A 17766-nucleotide genomic window follows, 5' to 3' on the forward strand; every position below is an offset into this window, starting at 1 on the left:
CTAATAAAGTCAATACAAAAATTCCCTTTTATTTCAATAAACTTTGATTTGGTCCTTTGACTGAAATTGTTCATTAGTTTCTATGCTCCTGCTCTTCTTGTCTGGATTGCTTAATGATAAGGAAGGTCACAGAGCCGAGTTAGTGGATAAACCATTCAACGCTAAGGCATTTCTGATGCTCCCACTGCAGCACAGTCAAGTATTTAAGCATGTAAGTGCCACATTTCTTTGCTGCATCTGAATGCAAAAGGATGGGGGCCTGTTTCAAGGAAGTAGAGAGCACACCACATTGCTGGGTAACCATGACAATGAGACAGCAGGAAGAAGAAATGTTTGCCTAAACAGCATCCAGTCACATAACCCCAGCGTAACACCGCTTTAGTTAAACAATATGCCAGAGGGCTAAGACGGGCTTACTTAGTGTTGCACAGTAAATAAAATGCCCCATCTCTAGGTGGAGACACGCAGGGACCTTTCTGTCTCTTAAATACATGTCCATGAGATCACCTGGGCTTGGCAAAGATCTATTCGTGCACATGAATTAATTCTGCTGTATTTAGCCACAGCTGGTGGCAGATTGTCAATGTAACATCATATTGCTACTAAAACCACTGGCATTCTAGCCCAGCTGAGTATCTACCTCCCCAAAATCCCGCTGCCAAGCTTGCCTATGAAAATGACACAAACCAGAAAGTTAGCTAAACAAAATAATACACACCTTGCTATTACAAAACATCTATGGGGCATTCCAAAGTTAGGTGGCACTTTATAGATGTTTATGGAAAAGCTCTATTTGAGATGTGGCTTTTGCTCCATAACCCTTAGAAATCCAGTTATGCTTCTCTGCTCCTGCTTAAAAATTATATTTGCCCTGCCATTTGACACTAGGAGTTCAGCAAGCGCTATACCCTGCACAGTTCTTCTATGCTGGGAAGCTGCATTATTCTGGGGCACAAGAGCTCTTCAGGGGCACAGTTTCTTCGTTAAATCCCTGAGGCAGAGATGGAGCACAAGACACACGGTCCTACATTTTACACTATGCCAGAAGCCTGTGGCCCTTCCTCTTGCTCTAATTCACTTCTTGGAGAACCCACAAAGAAAGCCCCTGTCTCTCTCTCAGATGTCTTTTGCAGTCATTCCCAGTCCTTCTCTACTGTAAATCCTGGAAGAAGAATGCTCCCTTGCTCAGCTTGTCTCCCATCCTTCTGTAGCTGCCCTTGGGCAGATGAGCCCTTTATTGTTTGATCCAGTTTGGCAGCTGGATTTCAACAACCACCTTCAGAAATCTGTGCTAAGCCTAATCTAGTCTGACCACTCCTCTTGAACCCCACAAGTTTTTTTGCAAATGAGTCGCCTGCTTTATCCGCTACATAAGTTGTATTTAATGTAATTAAAATGCTAAACTGATGAATCTTCTCACTGAGGGCAGATTACAGCTGGGTGCATGAAAAGGGTACTCAGCAGGAAGGATGCATGGAAACCAACAAGCACGGGAGCTAGGGACCACAGAACCTCTGATATGCACAATATAGGGGATATTAAAAAGTGGGTAGGAGGCAATGAGCAATAAGCATCCTGGGCCACTATGTCTTTTAATCCTCTGGCTCCCTTTCCGTCTGCATTAGCTGACTTCTGCGGGATGACTTGGTAGGCATTTAAGGAAATTAACTACACTGTTTTGTCATGTGTAGCACAATAATCAACAGCATCAAATGAACTCAGCATCAAGCTGGGATCACCCAGTTACAATGGTAGGAAAAATTAAATAGCATTAATTAGAGGGAAAATATGGAACTCCTTCTGCCTCTTCTCCTAGCTGTGTCTCTTCTCTGAGCTGACAAAAGCTGCCATGGTTTGGCTTATTAAGAGCCAAGCTGATAAGAAAGCTGAAGGGAAAAAAGGAGCATTCTCTGCTGTGTGCCAACCCATCTGAGGGAAGACGAGTTTGAAACTGACTTTTAAAGAACAGCAAAAGGTTAATGACTTTTTATCCCAGCCACCATTAATACATCTGAAGGTCCCTCTAACTAGACCACAGACAGCACTTTTGCTCTTATTTCACTACGAGATCAGGTAAGTAATATACATAAGGGAGAAAGAATCAAGAGATAAAACAAGATTTTTTCAGCTTCCGGAAACCAAAACAATCTTCCACTACAGTAGTCTTCCTATGGGCTATGCAGCTACCTGTACATATTCCATGTTAAAACTTTCTCCACAACATTTTTTCTTCTTTATTTTATTGACAGTTGATATAAACCAGACTGCACTCTGCATTAACAAAAGGAGTTTGATTCTTTGAGGTACAATGAACTCTCATTTCCCACTGAGCCTGTGAAAGAGGTTGACATGCAAAACTGCTGAACGTAGGTCCCTTGCATTACTTGGAAATTGCTTTCCTGCACCCTCCATTCTCTGATACATTGGGAAAGGGCCAGGAGAAATACCAGAGTATCAGTCCTGACTCAGTTCTGTACCCTGTGATTTGAATCCATCCCAGCTTTTATGATAGAATACGAAATATGATATTGCAAACAAAGTGTAGAACAATTAGTTACATTTAATAGGGTTTATTTGCCATTCAATTCCAAACTGCTAAACAAAAACCTGTGAACATTTTGGACAGTAAACTCTTTTCCCCATTATATGTCTATACAATGCCTAAAGCAGACTAGTCCTGATTTTTGAACCAAACCATCTAGGAATTTTTGTTATTTAGAAAAAGAATATTTTTATTTATTTCATTAATTTTAAAATAAAATAATCTCTGATTTACCTGATTCCCTTGTAAAAAATAAGGAAGAAAAAAAAAAATAGATTGCCATAAAATACCAGTATGGCAAAAGCGCACTGTTGAGGAAATCACCTAAAAGTGAGCTAGAATTACAGATTAATAAATTACGGAATGTCCACCTTGGAGTACTCAAAAATGCAGATGTTTCTTTGAGTCTTATTTAAGCCTCTTGAATCGAAGCAACTACATAATTTCAAATAGTAGCTGCACTATGTAAAACGTCTTAGAGAGGAAGATGCCAAAAGGGACTGAAAAATCATAGACTTTCCAATAAAAACATTCTTTTTGGTCAACATTATTTGCTAAATTCAACCTAAACATATTAATCATTTTGCTGAACCCACAATTGCATTTTTTTGGTTAATATATTAATTATCCATCCAACTTCTCTCAGCTCTTCTTACATGCCCTGTCTCTCTACTTTCCTTTAATAGAGAACGGCATATCTTTCTCCCATATTTAGAAATATAACCTCTCTTAAAATGATGCTTCTATGAAAAACCTCACTTGGAGATGCTGTGACACTTGATGGACTTGAAAACTCTGCCCAAGAAAGACAGGAGGTGACAGCTGCATGATCGCTGAAGATGCTTTAAAGGGCATCCAATAGATAATCCATTGCTCTTACCACACAGATGTAATGTTACAGCTAGAGGGAACAACGAACTGTATATGTGAGAAACTGTGGGCCAGTCAAATCAAGGAGAGTAAAGAGGAAAAAAAAAATCAAAGGAGAAAACTTGAGCTGATCACTCTTTTCTTTTGTTTCCTACAGAGCTCAGAGGAAGGAATATGTGCACACTGAATTTCCCCACCCCAGCCTTTTCCAGGCTTTACCTATAAGTAAAAGGAGCTGAGAAGGGATCAATGTCACTCCACCAAAATGCCCACTTTTGCACTCAGAAGATGTAAAACTTAGAGAGCAGTCTTGACTAAGGGCTGCCTGTGAAAGCTACAGAAGAAGCTTCACTGGTGAGTTTAAGTGCAGGATCCTCTGTGCACAGATTTAAATGGGAAGTTACTTTAGCTTCAGGGAAGCGGAATATAGCCCAGAAATCTCACAGGGCAATACACTAGATAAAATACTATTAATTACAGTTATATTAAATGTGAAACATATTTTACCATTTTATGAAGAAGAGTATTTCATGAAATGTCAATAAAGGTTAAAAAGAAATGGCCTGGTTGTTTTGTTAAACCATGTGAGTTAATTTCCAGTTGCTGCTTATTTTAAGAAAGTAAGAAAGAATCTGCAGCATCATAAAAATACAGATTCTGTTTCTTATATTTCCTTCTCATAAAAAAGGGGAAAAGAAAAAAAATGTTAAAGAGCTTAGAGCTAGGGTATTTGGTTTGAGGATCAGCTGAATATCTCATTTTGTCTGCAGCACTAATTATAGACTTGATTATTATATAAATATTGTTTCATATTAGTTCTATGGCCCAACTTCTAAATTTAGAATTAATCTTTTTTTTCATGATGCAGTTTCAATAATAAACATTATGATCAGGTCTAGGTGTATGTTACAGTATTAAAATGCCCCCTTTTTAAGCACTCGGTGGAATCACTGTTACTGTTCTGCTATGGCTTAGCTAGTCTGCCTGTAAAAATGAAGATTTATTTTTATGTGGCTTGAACTAAAACGACTAATTTTTGATGTGTGCTCACCCTTAACTATTAACATTGTGTGCAATGGCAGTTTAAATGTTTTATTTTCAAATAAACAAGCAAATGGACTGTTATTTCTATAAATACTAACAGGATCATGCCCAAGCACTGGGATTTTTCAGCCTGGAGCAAGAGGAAACCACACATTTTCTGTTTATTTTTGTGGGTTTTACTATTTTGAGTAACATCAAGCCCCGGACTGAAGATACTCTGACATTTCTGGTTACTTTGAAGGAAAAAAAGTCCCAATAGTTTCTTAGCAAGTTAGGTCAACTTATGCTAAGCCACTGAGTGACAAAAAAGTATTCTCTGTGACAACAATATATGCAATGTTGTCCTGGATGTCCATCACCAAGTCTCTTGCAATGGAGCTCAAAAGAAATACACAGGAAGGTGGGAAAATGGTTGATGGAGGGCCTGGTCCTACTAACATGTATTCAGATCTACTCACGTGCATAGTGCCATTAAGTGTGATTCTGCAGGGATATTTGAGAACTGTCCCTGTCTCCTTAACTGAGAACAGATGTTGACAGTGATATCAGATGCTCTTTTCTGTTCTCTCTTCCCCTGACCTCAGTTTTAGCACACTCATGAAGGACAAAATACCAAGGTTCTTATGCTGCTTTTGGAACAGTAAAATCTGAGCATCAGCTGTACGGTTTAGACCTGTGCACTAGCAAATGTTGGTTTGGTTTTCATTTGTAGCTGGCTACTGATGTTTTGAAGGGGCAGAAATGGACAATTGTCTGGGGTTTTTTGACCAATACCTCTGCCTCTTTTGCTTGGCTTCACTTAGTAATAAACAGCTGATTATTTGCAGGTAACCAAGTACTGGTTGAGAATTTTAACTCGCTTTTTAAATAGACAAATTCAGACACCATTAGATGACTGAAGTTTTACAAGGGTATTAGACTATCCTGTGAAACTGAAGGCTTTTTTCAGCCAGAGTTGTTCCTCTAAATCTCTGGTCAGTTCGAAACAGTTTGACCTCTGTATCTCATTTCTTTGCAGCAATAAAACCCTCTGATAAATAGAGAGAAAAATGACTGAAATAGGTAAATACAGAAACACTAGGGAAGGAGAAAGCTAATGAACTCAATTGCAATCACTATGCCAGTATTGTCTTAACTTAAAAGTATTGATTAAATAACTGAATATTTACATCTTGTACTGGAACCGCTGAAGGCAAATGATGCATTGCAAAGCAAACAGAAGCTGACCTTTGCACGTTTTCCCATCAGGCTGCAGGGTAAATCCAACTGGGCAACTGCATCGTACCCCTGTCGCGGTATCCTTGCAAGTCCGATCACAGCCTCCATTATTGACAGCACATGTTTCTGCAGAATGAAAGAGAAAGAGAGAGAGAGAGAGGGAGAAAGGGAGTGTAATGAAATGTTCTGGGGGAGGGGAGAGGCACCGACTCTTTGGGGCAATATTACAACATTATGAAAGCAATCTAAGCAAGCCAACTGAAGCAAGCTCTCAAGGTCATCAGGGCCCATGTACTGGTTTTGACTGGTAAATCATTTCCACAAGTCATGATTTCTTTCTCCCCCCAAACTGCTGCTTTTATTTATTATATTTAATTAGTGCTTTTGAATGGTCCTAGACAATAGGATGGGTTATTGCATATGAAACAAGTTTAAAAAGAAAAAAAAGTGATTGCCCTTAAAAGCAGAACCAAACATTCAGTCTGTTTCCTATCAGTCAATGTCTAGCCGAGGCTTTTTAAGGTTCATTTTTTAAATGATGTTGTAGGCATAATGAACTTTAAAAAGCAGTACAAAGCAAAGCAGAGTGCTAGACTTGGAACTGAGAATTTAAAATCCTTAGTTAAGAAAGAGTTAATAGAAAATGAACTACATATATCACTTTGACAAGAATCTACATGCCCAATCTGTTCTTACTGAACTACAAGCAAAAGGCATCTGGGTTTTGTCCACTTAAAGCTTTTTGCAAATTGAAAGGAGTTTGGAGTGGGTGGGAGGGCATAATTGAGGTCACTGAACCCATTCCAAGCTGTGTCATTGAAATTTCCCAGTGCTTGTAGTATGTAGAAGGGTGGCTGGGCAAACACAGGCAAGAGAAAGCTGCAATACTTCTGAGCTTTTACAACAGTGGGCAATGACTATTAGGTATCACTGCATTTAAAAAAAAATCTTCAACTTCATTACAGGAAAAGCAAAAACCCCTCCCTCATTGCCATTATTTTCTGTTACTCATGTATGCACATGCGCACACCGTACACATACATACGCATACATACTCACACACACATCCATAAAATAGATAAAAGGCAAGTGAAATGATTAACTTTGCTTTGATCCAGAGAATAGAGTGGATGTAAGGATGCTAATTTAGCACGTCAGTTTGAACTGTGCATTTATCTGAAAAGTATTTACTTCAGACAGCAAGTCCCTTTAATAGTATCTTTTTCAGTTGCTCTGGCTTTGATTAAATTAGAATACCCCCCTGCCCCCCAAGACTGCCATTATTCTACTCAGCTCACCTCATTCTGGCTTTCCCTAAAGAGGCTTTGTCATTACCTACTCAGATTTACAGACTCCTATTGCTGAATATTCACAGTCTGTGTCACAATTGTACCCTGTGGACAGGGTCCGACAATAAGCTATAGGATATGCTAATCAGGAATTGCCTTAGAACAGTACATTGATCAAAAATTATTTACACAGAACAGAAAAGGCTTTATCTTTCAACTGACTAGTACTAAAAGATTTTTATTTTAAAGTAGCCTCTGCTAATGCCCTCAAGGTGAACTTAGACCAGCCCTTTGGAGCAATTTCATTGCTTTGAAATAAGAGAAAAAAAGTGTAACAGTTTTTTTTCTTTTGCATTGGCACAGACCTCTACCTCAGTTGTGGAATAAGCTGCTGGCAGTTACAAACAAATTGAAAGCAAGGGGTTGGGGCACACATACATTAATAGCATGGGACAGAACTCTGCTGTTCATATACAGTCACACATGCTCTACTAGACAGATTTTAAATTTTTTATGCCATGTGTGCTATGTAATAACATCATGCAGAAAAAGCAATCAGTATACAAATGGATTTGCATATAACTGCCAGCAAGCACAGCTAACAAATGGATTGACATGTTTTCTGGAACAGCTTTCTGAAAATGGAGCTGAGTCTGCAACTCTTCATTTTCAGGCGGAGTTCTTGCTCACCTTAGGTACGACTTGCAGGACTTGAAACTAACTGTTGAAGTAATATAGTTTTGATTTTCATCTACTCGCCTGGGAAGGACTATTTTATAGACTAAGAGGCTGACACTGCTGCCTGACAATGTTGGCATTCCCATTTGTATGTGAATGTGTGCGTGTGTCCTCATAGGCCAACGTATCAAATGATTTTACATTTCAGAGAAGTGAAAAAATTTCAGGTCATTTAAAACGTTTTTACTTGGCTACAGTTTAATGGTAGTATGATTTTCCAGGAGTAAAGAGTTAAGGTTGAAAAACAGGAAAAAAGTGCTGAAGATGTACATTTGGCATGGCACTGCAAAGAGCAGTAAATCTTACGTTAGCAGATTAACTTTGGCATATGAAGCGTCCTTTATTGCAGTTCATCAACACGAGATGAACATAAGCAGTAATATTTCTGCTTTCTGGATGACATCCAGTGAAAATGAATAGACACAACAGTTTTTTTTTCCCATGGCATGGATGACTGGATCTATAGGGTAAGGGTCATTCAGTGAACAAGAGTTATTTCTATGTATAAATAGAGGGAATCAAGCCAGCTTTTCTTATTTTCACAAAGATTTAGTAAAACAAACCAAAAGGGATAAATACCCTTCAACTTTCCTGGTGACTCTGACTTTAATACATGACGAACTCTAACAGAATGAAGATCCAAGTGAGCAAGAGGACATCTGACAGTACTTCTAACATTTTGGATAATCGGAGAGATGTATTGATGAAATTCCTTAAACTCAAGGTCATGAGAAAACATTGGTAAAAGAAAGCAAACGTGAATAGCAGAATGTGGGAGAAAGGTATTACGAGGTACATCAGAGAGAATAGCTGAGGCCTATTTACAACATAAACTGAAGCACGTCACCACCTGCGTTTCTGTTAGAAATTACTTCAACTCATTCTTCACCTCACCACTATCAAACGTCAGTATATATTTGCAGTGCAAATACAAGTTTTAGGTCTCAAATAAAGAGCAGAAGCAAATTACTTATTTCCAAGCTATCATGTTGGAGAAGCTATACTTATATGGAAGGGAAAGAACAGATGTTCAAAATTTGGATCAGTTCTTCATGGTGATATTGATCCTACAGACCATTTTCCACTGGTTTTTTCTATGTGAAAGGCAACCTCAGCATATTTATTACTCTTCTTTTTGTTTGTTTTAGACTTGTTGGCACATTTCTGATGTTTTTTGTTCTGATGAGGGAGTAGAAAAAGAACTGGAAGACACAAAGCAGTGTCATGTAATTGACATCTAGATTCCTTCTGAACTATGATAAGGCTCATCATTTGAAACTATTAGACTTTACTGTGAATATAAAGTGATATTTGCAGCCCCACTTCCATCCTTATTGAATTCCCACCAGAAAACTCAGACAGAAACAGGCATGTAAAGAAAAGGACATCTATTTACATAAGGCAGTCTGGGACAGCTTACATTGTGTTTTTCCACTGTAAGCTCCTAATTCTGGAACAACCTCTCATGTATCTACTCCCTGGATCTATAGACAAGTAGTAACCAAAATCATTACCAACACACTATACCTATGGTTTACTCAGTTAGGATATTTATTGTTTTAACAATAGTCCATTGCACGATGGGATATGCACTGCTTCTGGATATTAAAATACCCTATTAAAAAGCACAAGCTTGAAGCTGTTGGTCCTTCAGCACTGGATCAGGAATGTTGACTAAGTTACCAGGTGAAGTTACATGGGCGCTCATTATTCATCATCATTCATACTTAATATGTCACTTCAGTGTCTGCAAGGATTTAGCAGTTCTCCAGGTTCTAGTTCTGAAGTTTTTGAACTAAAGCAGAATCTCTACCAGGTGGCAACAGAGCCTGGTCACTTTCTTAAAAAGAAGACCCACACCAGAAAGGATTTATTTGGCTTTGAATACTATTAAATGCCTGAAACTCTGAACACGTGTGTCATGGTTTGGGAACATTTCTGAAAACCTAAATTTCAGCTCCTTTTATGTACCAGGTAAACATAACCATTCAAAATGCAAGCTTCTATTCAAATCTGGTTTTTGGAAGTGGCCAATTATTTCATAAAGCCATTGAAAAACTGCCTCAAAGACAGGTGTCTCCAAAATCTGTCTCCAATTTTTGTGACTTCATTTTATCTCTATGAACAAAAGAACATGATGTGATTTTAAGGGTATTGCTCAAAACCAGGCAAATCTTGGAATCTTTATTATTCACTTTGGCAGCCTAGGTCAATTTGAACTAAGATCCAAAACAATGTTTTAGGAACTGAGATACAGTGCAAAGCAGAACAAACTTACATAGGTCTATGGGACTAGAAGGGATACGTCTGAAGATCATACAGTCATATATGTCTTAGTGAGGTCACTCTGTATAATCTTTGATAAGTTATGAGGACAGGGTAGGGTTCCTGATGACTGGACAAGGTAAACATCAAGAAAGGCAAGAGAAGGGATCTGGGGAACTACTGGTCAGCCAGCCTCACATCAGACCCCTGTAAGTTAATGGAACAAATCATCCTGGAAGCCATTTGCAGGCACGTGAAAGACAAGAAGATGACTGGGTATGGCCAGCATCGACTTACTGAAGGCAAATCATGCCTGGTTAACCCAGTTGCCTTCTACAATGACATGACTTACACTGTGGATAAGGGGAGAACTGTGGATGTTTTTCACCTTAAGTTTAGCAAGTGCTTTGACATGGTCTTCCATAGCATCCCTATGGCCACAGTTGTGAGAAATAGCCTGGATAAGTGGATAATACAGAGAATGGAAAATTGGCTGGACAGCTGGACTCATACGACTGAATCAGCAGTACAAAGTCCAACCGGCAGTCTGTCACTAGAGCTATCCCTCAGCCTCAGCTAGTGATATTAGGGCCAATACTGCCTAATGTCTCTACCAACAACCTAGACTACAGGATGGATGGCACTTTCTGCAAATTTGTGGATGATACCAAATTGGGCGAGTGGTCAATACACCGTAGAGCCGGGCTGCTATTCAGAAGGGGCTTAACAGGTTGGCAAAACTGGCCTGAGGGGAACATTATGAGCTTCAACAAAGGCAAACCCAAGTCCTACGTATGGGATGGAATAATTCCATACAACAGAACGGGCTTAGAATTGACTGGCTAGAAAGCACTTTTGGAGAAAAACCTGGGGTCCCTGGTGGACAAGTTGAATGGAAGTCAGCAGTGTTTCCTTAAGGCAAAGAATACCAACAACATCCTGGCCTGTATTAGTAAAAGTACAAGCAGAAGATCAAGACAAGTGACCTTACCCCTATATTTGGTGCTTGGAGTAACAACATCTGGAGTGCTGTGTCCAGTTCTGGGCACTCCAGTGCAAGAAAGACATGAACATAACTAGAGCAAATTCAGTGGAGGTCTACCAACATCATGTTTCAGGGGCTGGAGCACATGACAAGGCTGAGAAACTGAGAGCTGTTCAGCCTTAACAAGAGGATGCTGAGAGGAGATCTTCTGCCTACAGGTAACTAACAGGACAGTATAAAGAAGGTGGAACAAGTCTTTTCTTGGAGGTGCACAGTGGAAGGACAAGAGGCAACCAACAGAAGTTAGAATATGGGAAATTCCAGATTGATACAAGGTAAAAATTTTTCACCATGAGAGTGGTCGAACACAGGAACAGGTTCCCAGGGAATCTGTGAAATCTATGTCCTTGGAGATACTCAAAACTCAGCTGGACATGGCCCTGAGCAACCTGGTACAGCTGCCTTTTCTTTGAGCAGGAAGTTGGAATAGATGACCTCCACAGGTCCCTTCCAACTTACATGAGTCTATGATTCAATGAAACTGATTCACACATCCTACAGAGACTAAAGAATCTGAGTTTCACTTTTACTTTATTTCTGATAAAGAATACTGGAGGGGAAGAGGGAGAAGGGAAGTACCATGAACACAGCATGCAGCATGTCAAATTCAAGGGCACAGGTTATGTCTACTTAGTATCCTATTCAAGCTCAAGATTTCTTTGGAATCTGATACATTCATACTGCTGATATAGATCTCATACATCTAGTATCGCCAATGATCATAGAATCACCGAATCATAGAATCACAGAATGCTTTGGGTTGGAAGGGACCTTTAGAGGTCATCAAGCCCACCCCCACTGCAGTGAGCAGGGACAGCTTTAACCAGATCAGGTTGCTCAGAGCCCCGTCCAACCTGACTTTGAATGTCTCTAGGGATGGGGCCTCCCCTACCTCTCTGGGCAACCCATTCCAGTGCTTCACCACCCTCATTGTAAAAAATGATACTAAATAACAATGATACTAAACTAGGAGGAGCTGTGGACTCCCTCAAGGGTAGAGAGGCCTTACAGAGAGATCTGGACAGACTAGAGAGCTAGGCAATCACCAACAGTATGAAATGTAACATGAGCAAGTGCCAGATTCTGCATCTAGTTATACGTACAAACTGGGGGATAAGAGGCTGGACAGCAACCCCGCAGAAAGAGATCTGGGGGTTTGGGTTGATGGCAAGTTGAATATGAGTCAACAGTGTGCCCTGGCAGCCAAAAGGGCCAACCATGTCCTGGGGTGCATCAAGCACAGCATAGTTAGCCAGTCAAGGGAGATGATTTTCCCACTCTACACTGCACTGGTGCAGCCCCACCTTGAGTACTGTGTGCAGTCTTGGGCGCCTCAAACTAAGAAGGACATCAAACTATTAGAGTGTGTCCAGAGGAGGGTGACCAAGATGGTGAAAGGCCTCGATGACAAGACTTGAGAGAAGTGGCTGAGGTCACCTGGCTTGTTCAGCTTGTGGAAGAGAAGGCTGAGGGGTGACCTCATCACAGTCTACAACTTCCTCCAGGTGGGCAGCAGAGGTGGAGTGCTGATCTCCTCTCTCTAGCGACCAGTGATGGGACATGAGGAAATGGAATGAGCTGCATCAGGGGAAGTTCAGGTTGGACATCAGGAAAAGGTTCTTCACTGAGAGGGTGGGTCAGTCACTGGAACAGGCTCCCCAGGGAAGTGGTCACGGCACCAAGCCTGTCAGAGTTCAAGGAGCATCTGGACAATGCTCTTGGTCATATGGTTTAGTTTTAGGTAGTCCTGTGTGGAGCAGGGAGTTGGACTCAATGATCCTTATGGGTCCCTTCCAACTTGAGATATTCTATGATTCTATGATATTTCCAATAGGAAATGCTCATGTTCAGAAAGTTGAAGCATGGAAGTAGAGACCTAAATTTCTTCCCTTGCTTCCCATAAGCTGCTCTGTCACCCTTGACAAATTACTTGCGCTGGAGCTCACAAGAAATTTTGTGATATACTGGTCTCCTCACATCAAACAGATGAAGTATTTTCTACACTCATAAGATCTTTTGAAATTCATTAGCACACATGCTCTATAAATATAAAATACCATTGGTTTTATTGCTACCAACAGTATAGAAATTACTACCAATAGTACCAAAATTAAAAGCAAGACTTGACACTCCCCACTGTTAATTTACTTTTTGCCCTGATATTTATTCCTCTGTAAACGTAACTTTTTACAGGGATAAGAGAATTTAATGTTTTCTATCCATTCTTAAATTCCTTTAGATTAGCATAATATGCAACAGGATTAATATGAAAAAGCATTATAAAACAGACAGTTTGGTGTCTCTGTTTTGTCTTAACCAACATTAGTCATTTTGGATTGGCTCTAATTATGTTCTACTTAAAAAGTTAAATTCAGAAACTCTGGAATGTGTGCATATACCTGCACCTATATGCAAAACTGCTTTCCCAGTCTCAGTCAACCTGCTAAAACATTTGATACACTGTTCAGTGGGATAAAAATTTGATTAAGATAACATGAATATTCAAATTATTCTCTTAAAAGATAAAAATATGTAAAAAACCTAAAGATGCTGTACATGGATATAAGGAATGAAATGGACAAGTAACAAACTGATCAATCATATTTTTTAAGAAGACCTAAACCAAAATAAGCTTATTTGGGTGGTAGGCAGGAAGGTAATTTCAGAAAGAGGCAGGCACCCTCTTTGCACAGTAAAGGTGTAATCCTGCCCATCACACAAGAAGGCTGAGCCAGGCGGCAGTCACAAAGAGCCCTCAGGAAAAGATGCTGACTGTAACTTGGGCTTGTACTATTACTGTCTAAAAGCACAAATGCCATTTTGCAGTCACTGTGCCATTGTGCAGGCCACTGAGATACCAGTCAATGTAGTGTACTTGTACTGTGTTGACCTGTGCACAGTAGTATCTTGAGCAAGATACAAGACAGGGGAGTGCTATGTGGATCTCTGCATGAAGGAGAATGATCTTAATTTCATGTTATGCCCAGAAGGTATAAAAAGTATAGAAATATTACAGAATCATAGAATTGCTAGATCACTATCGCACTGTTGCATAGATCACTGCTGCACTCGTGATCAATATTGCTTCCCGTTGTCTGATCAATACGTAGCTCTATCATCAAGAGCTTTTCAGCCACAAGGCATGAAAGCAAAACCAAGCCATCCAGCATCAAGGTGTTTCCTCTGGACGTATGGAGAAGTGATTCTCCGATCTTTTCTGTTACCCAGCATAGCAGTCTGCAGTCAACAAGATCCAGAAGCACTGTTTGTTTTCCAACTCTTGATCATGACTGGGAAGAGCAGACAACAATTGTAAATGAAAGAACTGTTTTCAATAATGTGTGTATAAACATGCAAAGAAGCCTTAACAGAAGACCAGAAGTGGCCAGCTGTAGGGAAAACAGAAGAAATCATTTGTAGCCTCAAGTGAAAATGGAGAGGGAAGCCACTTAAGTCATCACCTACATTCAAGGAAGTCTTGCAGCAGCTGCTGTCTTGATCATCTATTTCTTAGGAAAAGCATGAGAGGGACAGTCAATGGCACCTTCTTCCACAGAAAAAGTTGTTCTTGGGAGAAATTAAATGAAAAAATTCTGTATAGTTAATGATTGCCATCTCCTCTGAATCAGAGAGGAAGGTTAGACTGACCTCCTGTCTTAAGGCCTTGTGCAGAGGAAAAGGATTTTTTGCAGCAACAGGTAGGCAATAAAAGATTAGGTTTGGTCACATCTGTAGGTTTATGACATCAAACTCCAAAGACAGTGAAATACATACACTGCAAAATGCACAGTGTGTGCCTTCTTTTCTTACTAATTAACACAAATTAGTAAATAATAACTGTTTTGAAGGTAATTGCTATTGGAAACACAGAGAGGCAGGTTTGTGCTGATTCTCAAATTTAAAAGGCCACTGAGGTGTTCAATGCTGTCCAAAGAGACAAATCTGGGCAATGTCTGACTTTACGACAAAAGGGAGAAGAGAAAGCAGTCCCCCAAAACAAAGAATGTTTTCTAAGTTTGCCAAATTTCTGTAAACCATTTAGGCTGACATGGTAAGAGGTAAGTACAGCTGAAAGGAAGACATGAAAGGGGAAAAAAGCTTGTTTTCCCTACCTAGTTACTATAATTGGCCAAATGCTAACACTGACCATAAGGCAAGTTAAAGCAAACTAGCAATTCAACTGCCTTTCATTTGGAATTCATTTGCAGTAGCCTAAAGCTCACTGGGGTCAGCAGAAATAGGGTGGTTGGGCTTTGCTCCCAAAATCTGTACCACATTAGAGAAGCTTATTTTGACCCAACTTTTACGCCAGCCAAAGAGTAATTCACGATGAAGCAGTCTGGAGCTGTGAATTTAGAGTAGCTATTAGGTCCTATCAAGTAGGTCATAGCCCAAGCAAAGTTATGAGTAATAATACTCTTGAGTGTAATCATATCTACTTCTACACTTGGTCTGAGTTTTGCACAAGAACTGAACACAGTATCTTATGCTCAGAATAACCGTCTTAAATTCAGGGCTCAGACACATGAACAAGTCAATCTTGATGTAACTGAAAGCTAAAGGTTGCAAGCAGAATGGCAGCTCTAGAGCACTCATTGTTTTAGCCAGTGCAGCTATGAGGTATATGGATTACCTTAGACCATCTTTTCCTAATGAGGTCCCTGTGAAGTAATATTGCCTGGCAACTGGAGTGGCAAAAAGGGTTAAACTACTAGCAATCTCTGTTCCTCAGCAGATGGGCTTTAATTAAAGCTGTTGTAAACTGCTACTGTGTCTGAACCAGGAGTTAACCTGTTTACCTATCCTAAACACATAAAAATGAGTTGATTTGTCTGTATTTAATCCACAGTGAAACACAAACTTACTCCCCAGACTATGTGTACAAGACAGGAAAACTTACATATTTGAACAAGTGAGGAAATATTAAGGATGCCTGTGAAAGAAAGCCAAATATCTGGCAATCTGTAAGTATGAATGCTGAAAAGCTGAAAAATGCCCTGTTAATGTTCATCACCTTGATACCTATCACAAGAGTTGCCATTCTCTCCTCATTTGCTTTATGTTCTGCACTGATTCCCAATGGATTTTACAGTACATCTCAGCAGAAATGAAACTGCAGAACCAGTCCTAGATAGTGCACACTGGATATTGGTGAGTCCTGTCTTAAATTTAAACTGGACTTATTTTTTAAAGTAAGATTTCAAAGGAAACTGCCAGGAATTAGGTGATTCTTTTAAGAGGGAAAAAAGTACCTACTCAGGATTGGTTTTATTTTGAGAAGGCCTAATCTTAAACTATTAATTGCCATAATCTGTAATGATTCTTTGCATCACTGTAGCATTTTGGAGCCCTCATAAGGACCAATACCAGGACTCCATTGTGCCAGCTACTATTAAGTTACTGTTATGAAACAGTGATGATGCTAAGGTATTAGAGCGGTTCTATGGGAGGGCCAGATCCTGCTCAGCTGAGTGGTACCTTATAGAACATTGAACTCATTCAGTTTAATATAAAGAGTATCTGGAATCAAATTAGCCCATAACTTGTATCTGATCTCCTCTCACACCCAAAACCACTCTTTGCTCAGTCTGGCTTAAAGGTAGCCTGTGCTGACATCTCATCTGTTTCCTTCATGTTGGTATCTCCACCAAACACAGCTCTTTCCGAATTCCAGGTATATTGGGTTTTTGCATAGAATCATAGAGTCGATTAGGTTGGAAAAGACCTTTAAGATCATCCAGTCCAACCATTAACCTAACACTACCAAGTCCACCACTAAACCAATTAAGGGTAGAGTAATAATTAATTTCATGTTTCCTGGCTTGGTGGCTGGACTCATTTTTAATGAAAGTAAAACTAGGAATCATTAAGGTTGGAAAGGACCTCTAAGATCATCAGTCCAAAACTGTCAACCCAACACCACCATGCCTACTAAACCTAGTACGCTCCTCCTCTTAACATTTATGTTATATAGGAGAATCTTACAGAAATAATTTTAACCACTAGTGACATCACTGCTGTGTGCAGGTGAACTGCATGACCATGCCTCACAACAAAGACTATCTAATTGGATAAAAAACCACTCAAAATCCCACTCGAATTCTGACCAAAAATACACAAATTCTGAAAGCCTGAAACTTGGAAGAGATTAAAACTTAACTCAGGAAAGGCAAATTTTTTTTTTTAATATTCTGTTGATTATACAGATGCACTTGCCTTTAAGTAAGAGGGACTATGCAGTATGAGTAAGAAAGCAATGAGACAGAGAACACATGGTAAGAGTGCTGCTGTCATCCACAAAAAGAATTTTACTGCAAGTAGCAGTACATGCCATATATGGCATGAGATCAGAGTACAAGGAGGGACCCAAAGGACAACAAGCAAAAGGAGAAACTAAACACACAACTAAAATATTTGAATTTTCAGTTAAGTGAGAACTATGTTATTCTCATGCAAATTATGCTCTGTGATGCTGCAAGGATAGAGAAAGAGCATTCAGAAGAGTATAATGAAAGAAACAAATAGCTGTGAACAGATGAAGGAGGAAAAAAAAGAGCTTCATATTCAGGGAATGAAGAAGGTGAGACCAAAAGGGTAACTTGCAGGATGTGGAATTCTTCACTCCGTTATGCTTGTCTCCTCATTTCCTTGCAATTTCATGATTGGTAGAATTTTATTTGCATGAAAAAAGGATGAGAATTCTGCACTGCCACATATGGAATGTGTGAAGAAACGACTAGGTGAATCTTGCACTG

The 17766-nt window shown here is 39.6% G+C and overlaps 1 protein-coding gene across 1 annotated transcript in view; it reads right to left on the reverse strand.

Moving 5' to 3' along the window:
• SCUBE1 (signal peptide, CUB domain and EGF like domain containing 1) overlaps positions 1-17766 on the reverse strand; it is a 216222-nt gene that overhangs the window by 67349 nt on the left and 131107 nt on the right. The window contains exon 8 of the mRNA XM_075709672.1: positions 5684-5800. Within this exon, the coding sequence (XP_075565787.1) occupies positions 5684-5800 (117 nt within the window). The remainder of the gene's footprint in view (positions 1-5683; positions 5801-17766) is intronic.

The sequence above is a fragment of the Pelecanus crispus genome, chromosome 1, assembly GCF_030463565.1.
Source record: "Pelecanus crispus isolate bPelCri1 chromosome 1, bPelCri1.pri, whole genome shotgun sequence".
NCBI lineage: Eukaryota > Metazoa > Chordata > Aves > Pelecaniformes > Pelecanidae > Pelecanus > Pelecanus crispus.